The 17,139-nt window shown below is 40.5% G+C and overlaps 1 protein-coding gene across 6 annotated transcripts in view; it reads right to left on the bottom strand.

Moving 5' to 3' along the window:
• Positions 1 to 17,139, bottom strand: part of sorcs1 (sortilin-related VPS10 domain containing receptor 1) — a 664,251-nt gene that overhangs the window by 251,622 nt on the left and 395,490 nt on the right. For all 6 annotated transcript variants that reach the window (XR_009816964.2, XR_009816965.2, XM_061977167.2 and 3 more), the window contains exon 6: positions 3,352 to 3,416. Coding sequence is in view for 4 of the 6 variants with exons in the window: in XM_061977167.2 (XP_061833151.2) it covers positions 3,352 to 3,416 (65 nt within the window). In the remaining 2 variants the exon portion in view is untranslated. The remainder of the gene's footprint in view (positions 1 to 3,351; positions 3,417 to 17,139) is intronic.

The raw sequence follows: 17,139 nt of genomic DNA, 5'->3' as shown, positions 1-17,139 counted from the left end.
ATAAAAACAACGATACCGATAATAAAAAAAACGATACCGATAACCAGAATATTAATAACAGAAAGAAACAACCCTTTCGTGTGAATGAGTGTGAATTGGGGAGGAAGGTTTTTTGGGTTGGTGCACTAATTGTGTTTTTTATGTTGTTTTAATATTAAAAAATAAAAATAAAAAAATAAAAACAACGATACCGATAATAAAAAAAACGATACCGATAACCAGAATATTAATAACAGAAAGAAACAACCCTTTCGTGTGAATGAGTGTGAATGAGTGTAAATGGGGGAGGTAGGTTTTTTGGGTTGGTGCACTAATTGTAAGTGTATCTTGTGTTTTTTATGTTGATTTAATAAAAAAACAAAAAAAACAACAACAAAAAACGATTCTGATAATAAAAAAAACGATACCGATAATTTCCGATATTACATTTTAACGCATTTATCGGCATATTATCGGACATCTCTAAATTATATACACGAAAATAGGCATTGAGGCTATAAAGTGTCTGTGGAGGGGGGCCTGAAGCGAGGCGGGGTGTGCCAGAATCGGCCTCGAAATCAGCGACAGGTGCATAGATGGCCCACCTAGGCCTTGTTATCTAATCACCTGTCGCTCTGTATAAGCAGCAGCCAGGAGGAGAGACGTGGTTGGAGCCGGAGTGAGAGCACGAGCCAGAGCGAGAGCGGAAGAAGACAACTGCTGAAAAGCAACTCAGAGACTCGATACGCAAAATAAAACTGTATTTTAAACCATGAAACGGGCTCGCCTGGAGATGTTTGGTGGTCAGGAGCACCCACTAGAAGGCAGCTTCCACAATTTGCCTTCCAGTGGGCACACCCCGCCTCGCTGCAGGCCCGCAGGCCACGCCCCCCTCCACAGTGTCCTTTATCAGTTTACGCGCTTATTCGGAAAAAAAATAATCGATAGATAATTTGATGACCAAAATTAATCAGTAGCTACAGACTTAGTCCCAAATGCATTTTTCTTTTGTATGGTCCATTTTTTATCGTTTTTTTGCTCGCTCTCTTGCAGCAACTTGTCCTGCTCAACAATGTAATCATAGACCTTTGGCCGGCAAATGGGGACTGCGACCCCAATGGATTGCGAGATCATGTTCCCTTTCAAGGTCTTTTGTAGTCCCCGATATAACATCTTGATGCGATACTGCCGTGATCACTATTCATTTGGAAATGTAGGCTACATGATGTACATATATTTATCAAAATGTTATGTTGATCACCGTATTTTCCAGACTATTGTCACGCCGTGGACTTTGGCGGCGCAAATTACTGCGCGGATTGCTTTCCCGAGATGCAAGACAACTTGACTGGACATGGCTTGAAGGTAAATACATCTTTAATTTTACTATAAAAAAGGAACAAACAAAAAAACGCACACAAGGCGGAGGTACAAACTTAGGGAATAAACATAAACTAGCACAAAGGCAGAACTATGGACATAAAACTAAGAAAACACTTACTGTGACATGAAAAAAATGCGCATGGAACAATGGCTTGGAATGAAAGCATGAGTAATGAAGGTGGCATGGGAATCAGAGGTAATCATGGCATGAAGTGAGCAGAGGTAATGTCGCCAGGCTGAATTCCTGGCAACTATCGGCTTAAATAACAGTGACATGATTGATGACAGGTGCGTGAGTCCGAACAAGAAAACAGGTGCAACTAATGGGTTGACATGGTAACAAAACCAACAAGAGTGCACAAACAGGAACTAAAAAGAGTCCAAAAACCAAACAGGACATAACTAAACAAAACATGATCACAAAGACATGACAACTATAAGGCACATTTATTTTTACTTTTTTCTCAAAACTCGACAGCGCGCCTTATAACCCTGTGAGCCTAGTGTAGGGAATAATTCTGGTTTTGCTTACCGACCTTGAAGCAATTTTATTTGGTACGTGGTGTAGTGATAAGTGTGAGCAGTAGATGGCAGTCAAACATAAGAAATATGTGTAGACTGCAAAACGATGACAATATGACTCAAGTAAACAACACCAACATTTTATATGTTCCATTGAAAATATAGAACATTACACACGGCGCTAAAAAATCTATCGACATGTTTTAGTACGACTTTGGTAAGCTATGAAGACGCACCACTTGATGGATTGTCGGCGCATTAAACATACGAGTATTATTATGGTGTGTGTATAAGGTAAGACATTATCTGGCGTTTTGTTTCGCAATATTATGCAGAAGCAACTTTTCTTACCTTCTGGTACCTGCTGATCTGTATTTGGAATCTGCATGAATCCTGAAAATGTGTGCGCTTCCGCCTTCTTAGTCGATAAACTTTTTCTTTTTCTCTATCTTCTTGTTATGGGACATGCATCCTCAGCTGTTGTCATTTCTAAAATAAAGTAGTGTAAAGTTCTTACTTTAATCTGTCAGTAAACTCGCCATTAAAGTGCTAAAACATACCGGTGTAGTGAGTTTACATTATTCACCCAAGGAACTTTAGTTATTAAAGTTCCGGTCGGACACATTTCCGGGACACTTGTTGTTGTTTCCGGATGAGGAGATGCTGCTCAAGTCTGAATGCCATTAAAACAGTTAGCTCCATCTTTTGACACTTCTTCCACTCCCGTCCTTGCACGCTACACCGCTATACAAAGATGACGAGGAGAAGACACTGCCGAAGGTGAAACAAAACGGCGCATCCGGAAGCGACTGTTAGAAAGCGGCTTGAAGATGATCTGTAAAACATAATCTATGCAACATTTTGACTAAAAAACCACCATTACATGTTATGTAGACCACAAGGAAGTGTTTACAATTTACAAAAAAAATAATAATAATATGACTCCTTTAATGCGCCCTATAATCTGGTGCGCCTTATATATGAAAACCGATCGAAAATAGACCATTCATCGGCAGTGCACCTTATAATCCGGTGTGCCCTATGGTCTAGAAAATAGGGTATATGTGGTCGTTGCAGATTGCAATCCTGAGTCCAATTATAGACAGACAGAGACAAGTATTTTGAATACATCCTGGGGTCAAAAAAACTAAACATTCGATTCTGACATCATCTCTCCCACACAATATGCCAATGTTTATCAGCCAGGAAGATGACGAGTCGTATTTCATTTTAACTAGATGGGCCGAATGTGCAGATTCCTAACCTTTTCAGTACATTCTAATATATGCATTACTTTCCCACTCCATTGTCATAGTGCGACCCCACACTCATCCATTCTTACTGTCCTTCTGCATTATTCTTCAAAATAAAATTACCAAGCAAATTCCTGTCACTCTCCACTTCAGCACAAAGCCCACAATGCAATACAATAGAACTGGGTGCTGAATTCAGAATTGAATGACTTACGTCCTTCAGAGATGGTGGTTTCCAGGTGAATCAAGCCCGGCTCCTTATCCAGACCCATTTTTGACCTGAAAAGCAGACAATCAGCATGCATCTTTTAGTTTGGCGAAAATTGCACAGAGAATTTAAAATTGACTTCTAATGATATTCATCTTTTCTTGATTATTGTTCTAAAATTGGATACTTGTGTAATACAATGCCAAAACATTTTTTTAAGGATAGTCTCTTGAGATGCAGCAACTTGTTTTCAAGGGGGTCCCTGCAGGGTTTTGCAGTCTTTTTTTTTAAAAAGAATGGTTATGTTGTGACGTCACCAGTGTTGGGACTAACGCGTTACAAAGTAACGCGTTACTGTAACGCCGTTAGTTTCGGCGGTAACTAGTAATCTAACGCGTTATTTTTTTATAGTCAGTAACTCAGTTACCATTACTACATGATGCGTTACTGCGTTATTTTACGTTATTTTTTATGTAGTATCGGCTAAAAACTGAGGATCTGAGTGTGTTTTATTCCAGCGAAGCAGAGACGTGCTTCTGATTCTTCCTCTGCGCTCTCTGTGTGTGCGTGTGACTGTGTGTCTGAGTGTGGGAAGGGGAGGGGAGGGGGGTGCGCAATACAACCGTTGGCCAACAAAAAAGTAACCACAGAACACTATACGACTATACGGTATAGTGTTCTGTGGTTACTTTTTGGTTGGCCAAGCGGACGTGACGACAGGCTGTCCCCACTCAGATCCGCACAGACCGGGAGGGGGCGTGCCTTAAGTCCGGCTGGAAATCGGCAGAAATTTGGAGAATGGTTGTCCCAGGGAGAGGCAGTGAAATTCGGGAGGGTTGGCAAGTATGAGATATTCTCACTTCTTTTCTTTTGTCGAGCACAATTTAGTTAAATGTAAGTTGTGTCTTGGATCAAAGATCCCGTCTACTGCCCAAAACAACAATTCAAATCTGCCTGGTTAGGCTCTGTGTATGTCACGTGTGCCTTCCTTGGGTGAAGCCAGCTTTACAGCTATGTTGTTGATTGATTGATTGATTGATTGAAACTTTCATTAGTAGATTGCACAGTACAGTACATATTCCGTACAATTGACCACTAAATGGTAACACCCAAATAAGTTTTTTAACTTGTTTAAGTCGGGGTCCAGATACAGATATATACTATCAAATATATACTAACATCATAATACAGTCATCACACAAGATAATCATCAGGGTACATACATTGAATTATTTCCATTATTTACAATCCGGGGTGTGGGATATGGAGGGGGTTGGGGGTTAGGTTTGGTTGGTATCAACACTTCAGTCATCAACAATTGCATCATCAGAGAAATGGACATTGAAACAGTGTAGGACTGACTTGGTAGGATATGTACAGCAAGTAGTGGACACAGAGAGAGAGATCAGAAAGTATAAGAAAAAATGTCTACATTTGATTATTTACAATCCGAAGAGGTATTATGTGGAAGGGAGGGTGTTAGTTTAGGGTTGTAGTTGCCTGGAGGTGTTCTTTTAGTGCGGTTTTGAAGGAGGATAGAGATGCCCTTTCTTTTACACCTGTTGGGAGTGCATTCCATATTGAAGTGGCATATAAAGAGAATGAGTTAAGACCTTTATTAGTTCGGAATCTGGGTTTAACGTGGTTAGTGTTAGTGTTATTATGCTGTTTGTTACTTATGTATGTTATGTTGCAGCTATTTAAAATAGTTTTGTCAATTTGTTCTGGCCTGAAATAAATTGGCCCTTTGAAACATATCTTTGTCTTTGTGTGTTGTATGTAGACCACATTGCTTAGCAGAGTTCAGTGATGCAAATGTATGTCAAGTTGATCAACAGATTGTATTATTCTCCAGTGCAATAACAGTACTGAAATGAAGGCTAAAAGGGCATTAATGGGAGCTTTAAAAAAAAAAAAGTAGAAGAACTAACTAAATAGTTACTTTTCACAGTAACGCATTACTTTTTGATGTAAGTAACTGAGTTAGTAACTGAGTTACTTTTGAAATAATGTAACTAGTAACTGTAACTAGTTACTGTTTTTCAGTAACCAACCCAACACTGGACGTCACAGTGAGGTGGACATACTCAGGGTTTCCCCCAAATTGCCAAGATACTTGTGGCGATGGAGACTTGGCTAGGGCTGTAGTGGGGGCGTGGTCAACATGATGTCATCCTATGGTTTGCATAATCTGCTATTATGCACACATTTACTTTAAAAAGGCAAAAAAAAAAGTATACATACATTTTAAAAACAAATTTGTGTTATTATTTAATAGGACTTATATATACAGTATATATATATATATATATATATATATATATATATATATATATATATATATATATATATATATATATATATATATATATATATATATATATACATATACATATATACATACATATGTATATATATATATATATATATATATATATATATATATACATATACATATATACATACATATGTATATATATATATATAAATATAAAACATATATAATGTGAAGTTATATATATATATATATATATATATATATATATATATATATATATATTTATATGTCCTATTAAATAATAACACAAATTTGTTTTTAAAATGTGTATATACTTTTTTTTTGCCTTTTTAAAGTAAATGTGTGCATAATAGCAGATTATGCAAACCATAGGATGACATCATGATGACCACGCCCCCACTATGGCCCTAGCCAAGCCTATATATATATATATATATATATATATATATATATATATATATATATATATACATACTGTGTGTATATATATATATATATATATATATATATATATATATATATATATACATACTGTGCATATATATATATATATATAATGATATATATATATATATATATATATATATATATCAGTGACGTGCAGTCACTAGAGGCAGGTGAGGCGAGGCCTCACCTGCCATCATGGAAAAAAAATAATGTAAAAAGAAAAAAAAAATGTTATTGTTATATGTATCCAGTGATTATACTATAAAGTTATTTTCCATTTAACTTCACCAGTTTTAGATTATTTTTATTCAAAATCGCTGAATTTTCACATTTGCCGTTCAAATACTGAGAAGAGACGGTGCGGTGAACAGCAGCCAGTTGAGGCACGTCACTCAGTGCCTCAACATATATTCCGGACTCGGCTAACTGCTGGCCTGCTGTGCAGTGAGACCGTATTGCTATATGAACTATATTATACATTTCCATAGTTTAGTTAGCTGAGGTATATAATGTACAGTGTATTTTGTCAACAACTGTATGTGTGATGTATTTCTTGTGCTGAGCGATCATAAAACGGCTGCAAAAGACGCACTGGCTGAGGCTCCAGTAATCCCACCTCCTGCACCCCCGCCGTAGAATTGTTATATCAACTAAAGCCCACACTTAAACTTTCTACGTGCAAGATTGAATCTATTTAAAAAAGTTATTTCATAAGAAGCCAAAAAGTGCAAAAACAATAATGTTCGTGTTGGAGGAGTTGTGAATGACTGCAGGGCCACAACATTAGGTACACCTGCAGACTGCAGGTGTATCTAATTCACAACTCCTCCAACACGAACATTATTGTTTTTGCACTTTTTGGCTTCTTATTAAATAACTTTTGTAACCTATTTTCATGGGCTTTTCTCTTTGTGATGTTAAGTTCCTGTTATGCGCTGTTACACAGTATATGCCTTGAGCTTTTATTTTGAAGGCGCTAAGAGCGGAAGTGATGACACGGAGTGCAGCGTAGGTTTTTGAAAGAAGGTAAATAAAGTGGTCCTCGTGTAAACTGGACCCTCCGTGTTTGTTATTTTGTAGTTTCATACAGTATAGGCGACATTTATAAACCCTCGGTTACACTTTTTTAAATAGATTCAATCTTGCACGTGGAAAGTTTAAGTGAGGGCTTTAGTTGTGGACTTCAATTATAAGTAAAGGTAAGACCATAATAACGTTTGTTTTAATTACATGTGCTTTTTTGTGTGCTACAGTTTGTATGTGTAAAGTTAAAGTTAAGTTAAAGTACCAATGATTGTCACACACACACTAGGTGTAATAAAATGTGCCTCTGCATTTGACCCATCCCCTTGTTCACCCCCTGGGAGGTGAGGGGAGCAGTGGGCAGCAGCGGCGCCGCGCACGGGAATCATTTTTGGTGATTTAACCCCCAATTCCAACCCTTGATGCTGAGTACCAAGCAGGGAAGAATGCTGGTATGAGCTTTTAAACATAACCTGTTAACTGCTGCCAATCAAATGGTGAATAAGATACTATGTAGGGTACATATGTTTGTAAATCTGACTGTGATGAAGTCAGTGCCTCACCAGCCATCAACCTCACCGCACGTCACTGATATATATATATATATATATATATACATATACAGTACAGGCCAAACGTTTGGACACCTTCTCCTCATTCAATGTGTTTTCTTTATTTTCATGACTATTTACATTGTAGATTGTCACTGAAGTTAGCAAATCTATGAATGAACACATGTGGAGTTATGTACTTAACAAAAAAAAGGTGAAATAACTGAAAACATGTTTTATATTCTAGTTTCTTCAAAATAGCCACCCCTTTGCTCTGATTACTGCATTGCACAACGTCAGAATAATTGTATCTAAGTTGTCCCAAAACTTTGTGTTGCCATGAGTTCCCGGCGAGAAGACAAAAGCTGTCTTTGATCCCACCAAGAAGAAGGCTTGTAAAACTCCACTGTGTAGGATGGGAAGCAACATGAAGGTGTTCTGTTTCTTTGATGTATTGTAATCCACATAAATATTTTGTCTTAACCCGAGAACTACAAAGCGGAGAGGAAGCAGGACCAGACTCCCCTCCAGGCGACCTTTTCTTTGAACTGTTTTACGACCTTTTATTTGAACTGTTTTGTGATCAAAGGCGATGGCTGTTTACGACCCCCCTCCCTTAGAAACAGCTGTTGCCATGTAATCAGGGAAACTCCAAATACAAACCCCGTTTCCATATGAGTTGGGAAATTGTGTTAGATGTAAATATAAACGGAATACAATGATTTGCAAATCATTTTCAACCCATATTCAGTTGAATATGCTACAAAGACAACATATTTGATGTTCAAACTGATAAACATTTTTTCTTTTTGCAAATAATCATTAACTTTAGAATTTGATGCCAGCAACATGTGACAAAGAAGTTGGGAAAGGTGGCAATAAATACTGATACAGTTGAGGAATGCTCATCAAACACTTATTTGGATCATCCCACAGGTGTACAGGCTAATTGGGAACAGGTAGGTGCCATGATTGGGTATAAAAACAGTTTCCCAAAAAGTGCTCAGTCTTTCACAAGAAAGGATGGGGCGAGGTACACCCCTTTCTCCACAACTGCGTGAGCAAATAGTCAAACAGTTTAAGAACAACATTTCTCAAAGTGCAATTGCAAGAAATTTAGGGATTTCAACATCTGTGGTCCATAATATCATCAAATTGCATTAGTGCCCAAGGCATGGGTAACTTACACATCTGTGAAGGCACCATTAATGCTGAAAGGTACATACAGGTTTTGGAACGATATATGCTGCCATCTAAGCGCTGTCTTTTTCATGGACGCCCCTGCTTATTTCAGCAAGACAATGCCAACCCACATTCAGCACGTGTTACAACAGCGTGGCTTTGTAAAAAAAGAGTGCGGGTACTTTCCTGGCTCGCCTGCAGTCCAGACCTGTCTCCCATCCAAAATGTGTGGCGCATTATGAAGCGTAAAATACGACAGCGGAGACCCCGGACTGTTAACGACTGACGCTCTACATAAAACAAGAATGGGAAAGAATTTCACTTTCAAAGCTTCAACAATTAGTTTCCTCAGTTCCCAATCGTTTATTGAGTGTTGTTAAAAGAAAAGGTGATGTAACACAGTGGTGAACATGCCCTTTCCCAACTACTTTGGCACGTGTTGCAGCCATGAAATTCTAAGTTAATTATTATTTGCAAAAATGAGTTTGAACATCAAATATCTTGTCTTTGTAGTGCATTCAATTGAATATGGATTGAAAAGGATTTGCAAATCATTGCATTCCGTTTATATTTACATCTAACACAATTTCCCAACTCATATGGAAACAGGGTTTGTAAAAGAGGAGGCGTACAATCTTTCGTCAGAGCGTGGAACACTGTTCAAGGGTACAGGTGTACCCGTTTCTCCTCATTGAGCCAAATTTAATTATGTCTCTGTTTAATTCCTTGCTTCTTGTCTTGTTTAATAGATGTCATCAGTGTTTGAACCTGACGCACACTCTTGGCATTCTCCCATGAGGTACTCACCTGAAATGGTGTTCACTTCACAGGTGTGCTTGAAGCTCATCGAGAGAATGCCAAGAGTGTGCTGGTGGTGGTGTTAAATGTTTTTGTTTGTGTGTGATTTATGTGAAGTGAAAGCGGATTGGCAGTACATGGGCATGTGTCTGCACGGAAACGGACATGTGTACGCGGGAAGATATACGTGTTGGAATTTGGGCCAGCTGTTCGCATGAGATTGGCAATAAAAGTTAAAAAGAGCGTCTTACTTTGTGTGACTTCTTCTGGAGGCTACAATACCGGATTGTAATTAATCAAATGTAAATATTTAAATGTATATACTTGTTCTCATGCTTTCTGAGCTCAATATGTTCACTGCTCGCTGTACATATCCTACGAAGTCAGACCTACTGCCCAAAACAGCAATTCAAATCTGCTGAAACAAGCTACATAGCAACATGCTTCGACGAAGCTAGTAAAGAGAGACAGAGACTCTGATGCCATTTCACCTCCACCACCACCACCACCATTCACCGCTGAAGGTACACACTCTGTCAATCAATGTTCCCTCTAATTGTTCATGTGTGAGCAAATGCAAAAAGTCCCTGAGCATTGAGTGGAGTCCATGTGAGCAACTTTAGACGTGCACACTGTGGCTACACCAGCAGTACACCTGTCCCAAACCTCACTAAATAACAACTTACATCTCCATCCATCCATCCATTTTCTACCGCTTGTCCCTTTCGGGGTCGCTGGAGCCTATCTCAGCTGCATTCGGGCGGAAGGCAGGGTACACCCTGGACAAGTCCCCATCTCATCACAGGGCCAACACAGATAGACAGACAACATTCTCTTATTATTATAATCAAATGACAGCAGTCATTTCCATTTCTAATATAAGTGTTTAGGCCCACTTATAATGACAATAACAAAAAATATTGTTTTTCATGAACTGTGTACTTGTATTGTTTGTCTGGGTGGAGGTCCTGCTTTGGAAATAATTTGTACCCCTTTCAGACATTGCATTTAGTTCCCATTAAAACATTCACATGTTGCACAATGAGATGTAAGCAGGGGATCATGTGTACATTCCTGCAACTTCCTGTTTGTAAAAAACATATTTTTATTAGTATTTATTTGATTAATATTTATAAATTAAGATTCCTAATAAATGACACTAGAATAAGCACACATTTGATTGGTAAATCATAGTGTAACGACCTGGAATGACACTTTATGTGTGGTGTTGGAGTTGTCCGACTTTTTGTGTGGCTGTAAACGCATCACTGGCTAAGTGCCATATGTGCAAGTGTTGGCGCACGTGAGAGAGCGAGCGGCTGCTGTTGATATAACAAAGTTGCTTTTGGTCTGGTTTGTACTGCAGAAAATGACCAGTTTTGCTAGATATCATTTTTTTTACTAATGTTTTGGTGATGTGTTTATGGCCGACAGTAAAGAGTTTTGCTCAGTAAAGTGATGGATGGAATTCATGTCCTCAAAGCGTCTTGACAGACATTACAATATTTGAACAATGATGACGAAAACCGTTTTCTCTGTCGTGTCCGTGTCGTGTCGAAAATTGTTATGCGCTTATTTTTTTATTTGATTTTGTGCATGGCATAGATTTGCCGTGCGCAGAGGATGCTTGAGCAGTGCGCAATTGCACATGCGCGCTCCTGAGAGGGAACGTTGCTGTCAATTCTCTTATATACTCTTTCATTCTAGACTTCTAGAGTGTTTGATTATCACATCACTCTAAATGTATAGACTATAAAGTTCACAAACATAAAGAGGGATCCTAGTGGGCCAGGCCAATCTTTCCTTATCTCTAAACTAAAACTGGGGAAATGTGTAGAGTGTTCTGGGCTTCAGACATGATTTTGTATCAGAATTACTTGAGGAAGAAAATGCCTGGTTAGACTTTGTGTATGTAGTGTGTGCCTTTCTTGCTTTACAGCTATGCTGTTATTATGCTGTTTGTTACTTATGTATGTTATGTTGCAGCTATTTAAAATAGTTTTGTCAATTTGTTCTGGTGAGAAACAAATTGGCCTTTGTAACATATCTTTGTCTTTGTGTGTTGTATGTAGAGCACATTGCTTAGCAGAGTTCAGTGATGCAAATGCATGTCAAGTTGATCAACAGATTGTATTATTCTCCAGTGCAATAACAGTACTGAAATGAAGGCTAAAAGGGCATTAATTGGAGCTTTAAAAAAGAAAGAAAAAAGAAGTAACTAAATAGTTACTTTTCACAGTAACGCATTACTTTTTGGTGTAAGTAACTGAGTTAGTAACTGAGTTACTTTTGAAATGAAGTAACTAGTAACTGTAACTAGTTACTGCTTTTCAGTAACCAACCCAACACTGGTGACGTCACAGGAAAATGGACGGGTGTATATAATGATGGTTAAAATCAGGCACTTTGAAGCTTTTTTTTAGGGATATTGTGTGATGGGTAAAATTTTTAAAAAAACTTCGAAAAATAAAATAAGCCACTGGGAACTGATTTTTAATGGTTTTAATCCTTCTGAAATTGTGATAATGTTCCCCTTTAAATAAATAACGTGGTATATTGCGATACCAATACTTTGTCCTTGCGGTAACCGAATGACAACGTTACTGAAGCGATGACTTCCACGTCTTTGTCTTTATCATAGATGGCACGTAAATAAAATAAAAAAATTACTGTAGAAAATACATGTTCAGGCATTTCAAAAGGGCTCTTCTTTTTACAAGATGGAAGGAAATGTTTGCTGACACCGTGAGGAATAAGCCATTGATTTCCTTTCCCTTGAAAGGAAGCCCACAGATGGAATAGTGTATGATCATTATAGCATTAAATATGTATTAAAAAGACTGGGAGATCAGAAGGGGAAGCCAAGACAGAAAGCACATGGCACAGGGGAGAAATGGAAGGTTGAGAGGAATAAAAAGGTAAAATAAAGGGAAAAATAGAATGTTACTGCAGGAGGCATACAAATAAAACTGTACAGTGAAAGACAGAGACCTAGTGTTTTAGTTATTTTCCACGTGTAACCACTACGAATATGATGACCTACTTATTAGAGCCTTTCCTTGTTCACAGACTAGTACAGATACACAAGCACGGTACAATAATATATTGCCAAAAGTATTTGGCCACCCATCCAAATGATCAGAATCAGGTGTCCTAATCACCTGGTCAGGCCACGAGTGTATAAAATCAAGCACTTAGGCATGGAGACTGTTTCTGCAACCATTTGGGAAAGAATGGGCGGCTCTCAGGAGCTCAGTGATTTCCAGCGTCTCCCAACATGACTGTGCACCAGTGCACAAAGCAAGGTCCATAAAGACATGGATGACAGAGTTTGGTGTGGATGAACTTGACTGGTCTGCACAGAGTCTTGACCTGAACACCTTTGGGATGAATAGAACGGAGACTGAGAGCCAGGCCTTCTCGACCAACATCAGTGTGTGACCTCACCAATGCACTTTTGGAAGAATGGTCAAAAATTCCTATAAATACACCCCGCAACCTCGTGGACAGCCTTCCCAGAAGTGGTGAAGCTGTAATAGCTGCAAAAGGTGGACCGACATCATATTGAACCCTATGAGTTAGGAATGGGATGGCACTTCAAGTTCATATGTGAGTCAAGGCAGCCGCCTGCCTTGACTCACATATGAACACGAGCAGACTATTGGAGCTGTCTCTCAGCTACTTATTATGCTTTAGGCTGTCATGACTTGGTCCTGAGGTTTAGTTTTTCTCGAAGGCAACGGAGAGTTGGCTCGGGCGAGACGGCAATGAGAGTACATAATTTATTTTTTACACTAATAAAGGACAAAACAAGGAAGTAAACAAAAGGCGCGCGCAATGGCGGAGAACAAACTATGAAACCAAACACTTGCACAAAGGCAAAAACTATGAACAACTACAAACACTAACTGTGGCAATAATAAACAAAACTTACTTGGCATGGACAAAAAGGAGCAGCGTGAACGATGGACATGAAAAAAGAGTCAGAAATGTGCAGAGCATAAATGTGGGGATGTCACCAGCAAGACAAACTGAAAAACAATGAACTTAAATACTACAGACATGATTAACGAAAACAGGTGCGTGACTCAAAACGTGAAACAGGTGCGTGACGTGACAGGTGAAAACTAATGGGTTGCTATGGTGACAAACAAGAGTGCACAATGAGTCCAAACGTGGAACAGGTGAAACTAATGGGTAATCATGGAAACAAGACAAGGGAGTGAAAAGCCAGAAACTAAAGAGTCCAATAACTAAACAAAACATGACTTAAAACAAAACATGATTACACAGACATGACATAGGCTGAGAGCAAAAATTCGGATTCGGAGCCTCCCCAGCTTCTGTCAAAAAACATGACAGAGGTGTACGTGTAAGCCGACTTGGCGGAGCAGTATAAGCACAGAGCTGCTACAATAATCTTCCCTATACTAATGCATGAGTCCATAACGCCAGCTAAGGGCTTCAAAATAATTTTGAGGCAACATACATTTATCCATGAAACGGATACACTGCTGATGGTGAGTTTGACAGAGAAGCTGCTGGAAGGTGGTACTGTAGAATTCCATTCACCATGGCATATGCTGTACATTATTATACCATTACTTCAAACAGCTCATGTAGATGTTTGCAGTTCATACAATATTTGTAATCTGGAAGTAAGTCTGTTTTCTTATTCAAGATTGTTAAAAGGGCTGTTTAAATGATGTTCAATTCATTTCAATGGGGAAGATAGATTTGGGATACGAGTATTCAGACTTACAAGTTCTGTCAAAGAACCTAGAACCAGACTAAACTACAACTAGAATAGTATTCAGAAAGCACAGACCTTTTGCCAGCACCTACTACATCAATTCCATCACAACAAGGCTACAGACAAAACATCCTGGGGCTTTTTTCATAATTTCTACGGACTTCAATCATGCTACTTTGGACTCAACGTTAGCTGCTTTTTACCGGGCTGTGGATTGTCCCACGAGAAACAACAGGACAATTGACCTACTGTATGCTAATGTCAGGGATGCATACAAGGTCACACCCTTCCCCCCATTAGGGAAGTCTGACCACAATCTTGTTCATTCAATAACCTTCTCATGAGAAAGTTATTGGCCGCACACTCCCATCCCTCCAGGACCTGTTCCCCTCCAGGACCAGGAGGCGTGTGGGTCGGATCACAGCTGACTCTTCTCACCCTGGACACAAACTATTCACCCCTCTCCCCTCAGGCAGGAGACTACGGTCCATCCAGACCCACACCTCCCGCCACCTGAACCGTTTTTTTCCCCTCGGCCATCAGACACATGAACAATAACACGATCTGATAGCTCAGTTAAAGCTATTGTTATTCTATTCTGTGTTATATGTGTTTTATGTAAGTTTGTGAACCTGTTCTCAAACAAAGGCAATAAAAACGCTTCTTATTCTGATTTTGATTCTGATTTGCAGCCAAAATACACCCCCTTGGTCCAAATACAGCCTGTTAACACTTGCACTGTGAGGAGGTGGTCCCCTGAAATGGAAGATGCCCTCAGGGACTGCCACAACACCACAGACTGGGACGTGCTGCTTCCACATGGTGAGGACATTAATGGGCTGACTCACTGTCTCACGGATTACCTCAACTTGTGCGTAGACGTGACCTGCCCTGCTAAGACTGTTCGGTGCTACCCTAATAACAAACCCTGTGTAACGCAAGAGGTTAAAGCTGTCCTCAACAAGAAGAAAGCTGTCTTCAGGAGTGGAGCCAGAGAGGCAATGAGAGCAGCACAGTTGGAGGTGAAACGACGCGTGAGGGAGGCTAAGGACAGCTACAGGAAGAAGCTGGAGCAGAAGCTGCAGCAGAACAACATGTGGGAGGTCTGGGAAGGTGTGAAAACCATCACAGGCCACAAGACAAAGACCAGAGCAGTTGGGGGGACAATAGAGAGGGCCAATGAGATGAATAACTTCTTCAACCGGTTCAACCAGCCCGTGTCCTCCCCACCCCACACTCCTTATCGCAGCCACCCCCTCTTCTTCTCCCCTCAACACACCTCCCCCCCAGCCATGGCAGCACCCCCCTCCTCCTCCTCCTCCTCCTCCACCACTTCTACGCAGACATTAGTCATCTCTGTGGACCAGGTCAGAGTTCAACTGAGGAAGTTACAACTTAGGAAAGCAGCAGGCCCAGACAAAGTGTGCCCCAACTCCTGAAGACATGTGCTGCAGAACTGGGTGAACCACTCCAGCGGATCTACAACCTCAGCCTGCAGCTGGGGAGAGTGCCCACCCTCTGGAAGACGTCGTGCATCGTTCCAGTTCCCAAAAAGAACTGCCCCAATGAGCTGAACGACTACAGACCAGTGGTGCTCACCTCTCATCTAATGAAGACAATGGAGCGGCTCTTTCTCAGCCTGCTCAGACCACAGGTGCAACATGCCCAGGACAGCCTGCAGTTTGCGTACCGGGCAGGCATTGGTGTGCAGGATGCTATCCTTTACCTGCTGAACCGAACCCACTCACACCTGGATAAGGGAAATGGCACTGTGAGGATCCTGTTCCTGGACTTCTCGAGTGCCTTTAATACTATCCAGGCCCACCTTCTCCAGGACAAGCTGGACAGAATGCGAGTGGACCCCTGCCTGGTTGCCTGGATTTCAAACTATCTCACAGTACGTCAGACTGAAGGACATCACGTCTGACACTGATCAGCGGCACCGGAGCACCCCAGGGAACAGTGCTAGACCCTCTTCTCTTCACCATGTACACCACTGACTTCTGCTACAACTCAGAGCTGTGTCACATCCAGAAGTACACGGATGACACAGCCATCGTCGAGTGCAGCAGGGACGGCAGAGAGGAGGAGTTTCCGAGCCTGGTGAGGGACTTTGCTGTCTGGTGCCAGAGGAACCTCTTGCAGCTCAATCCATCAAAGACCAAGGAGCTAATCATTGACTTTGGGAGGTCGAGTCCAAGGTCACAACCTATTGTGATCGAGGGAGTCGAGGTACAGACCATGGACTCATTCGAGTACTTCGGGATGTGGGTGGACAATAAGCTGGATTGGACTGTTAACACGGACCACTTGTACAGGAAAGGACAGAGCAGGCTGTACTTCCTGAGAAGGCTGTGCTCCTTCAACATCTGTAAAAAACTCTTGTGGATGTACTACCAGTCTGTGGTTGCAACTGTTCTGTACTACATCTTAGTGTGCTAGGGGGGCAGTACATCTGAGTAAGGACTGCTACATACTGGAGAAACTGATCAGGCGGGTCGGCTGTACGATCGGAATAAAACTGGACTCACTGGTGACGGTGGCAGAGAAGAGGACTGTGGAAAAATGACTGAGCATCCTGGATGATGCCAGTCACCCTCTGCATCCCGTTATAAGTAGCCAGAGGAGCCTGTTCAGTGCTAGACTGCTTCATCCCAAGTGCAGGGCTAATAGACTAAAAAACTCCTTTGTCCCACACGCCATCAGACTGTACAACTCCTCTCTGGTCAGAAGGTCTTATC

Source organism: Nerophis lumbriciformis, linkage group LG16, assembly GCF_033978685.3.
Source record: "Nerophis lumbriciformis linkage group LG16, RoL_Nlum_v2.1, whole genome shotgun sequence".
Lineage (NCBI taxonomy): Eukaryota > Metazoa > Chordata > Actinopteri > Syngnathiformes > Syngnathidae > Nerophis > Nerophis lumbriciformis.
Note: the sequence above shows the minus strand (reverse complement) of the source record. Positions and strands in the feature narration are given on the sequence as shown.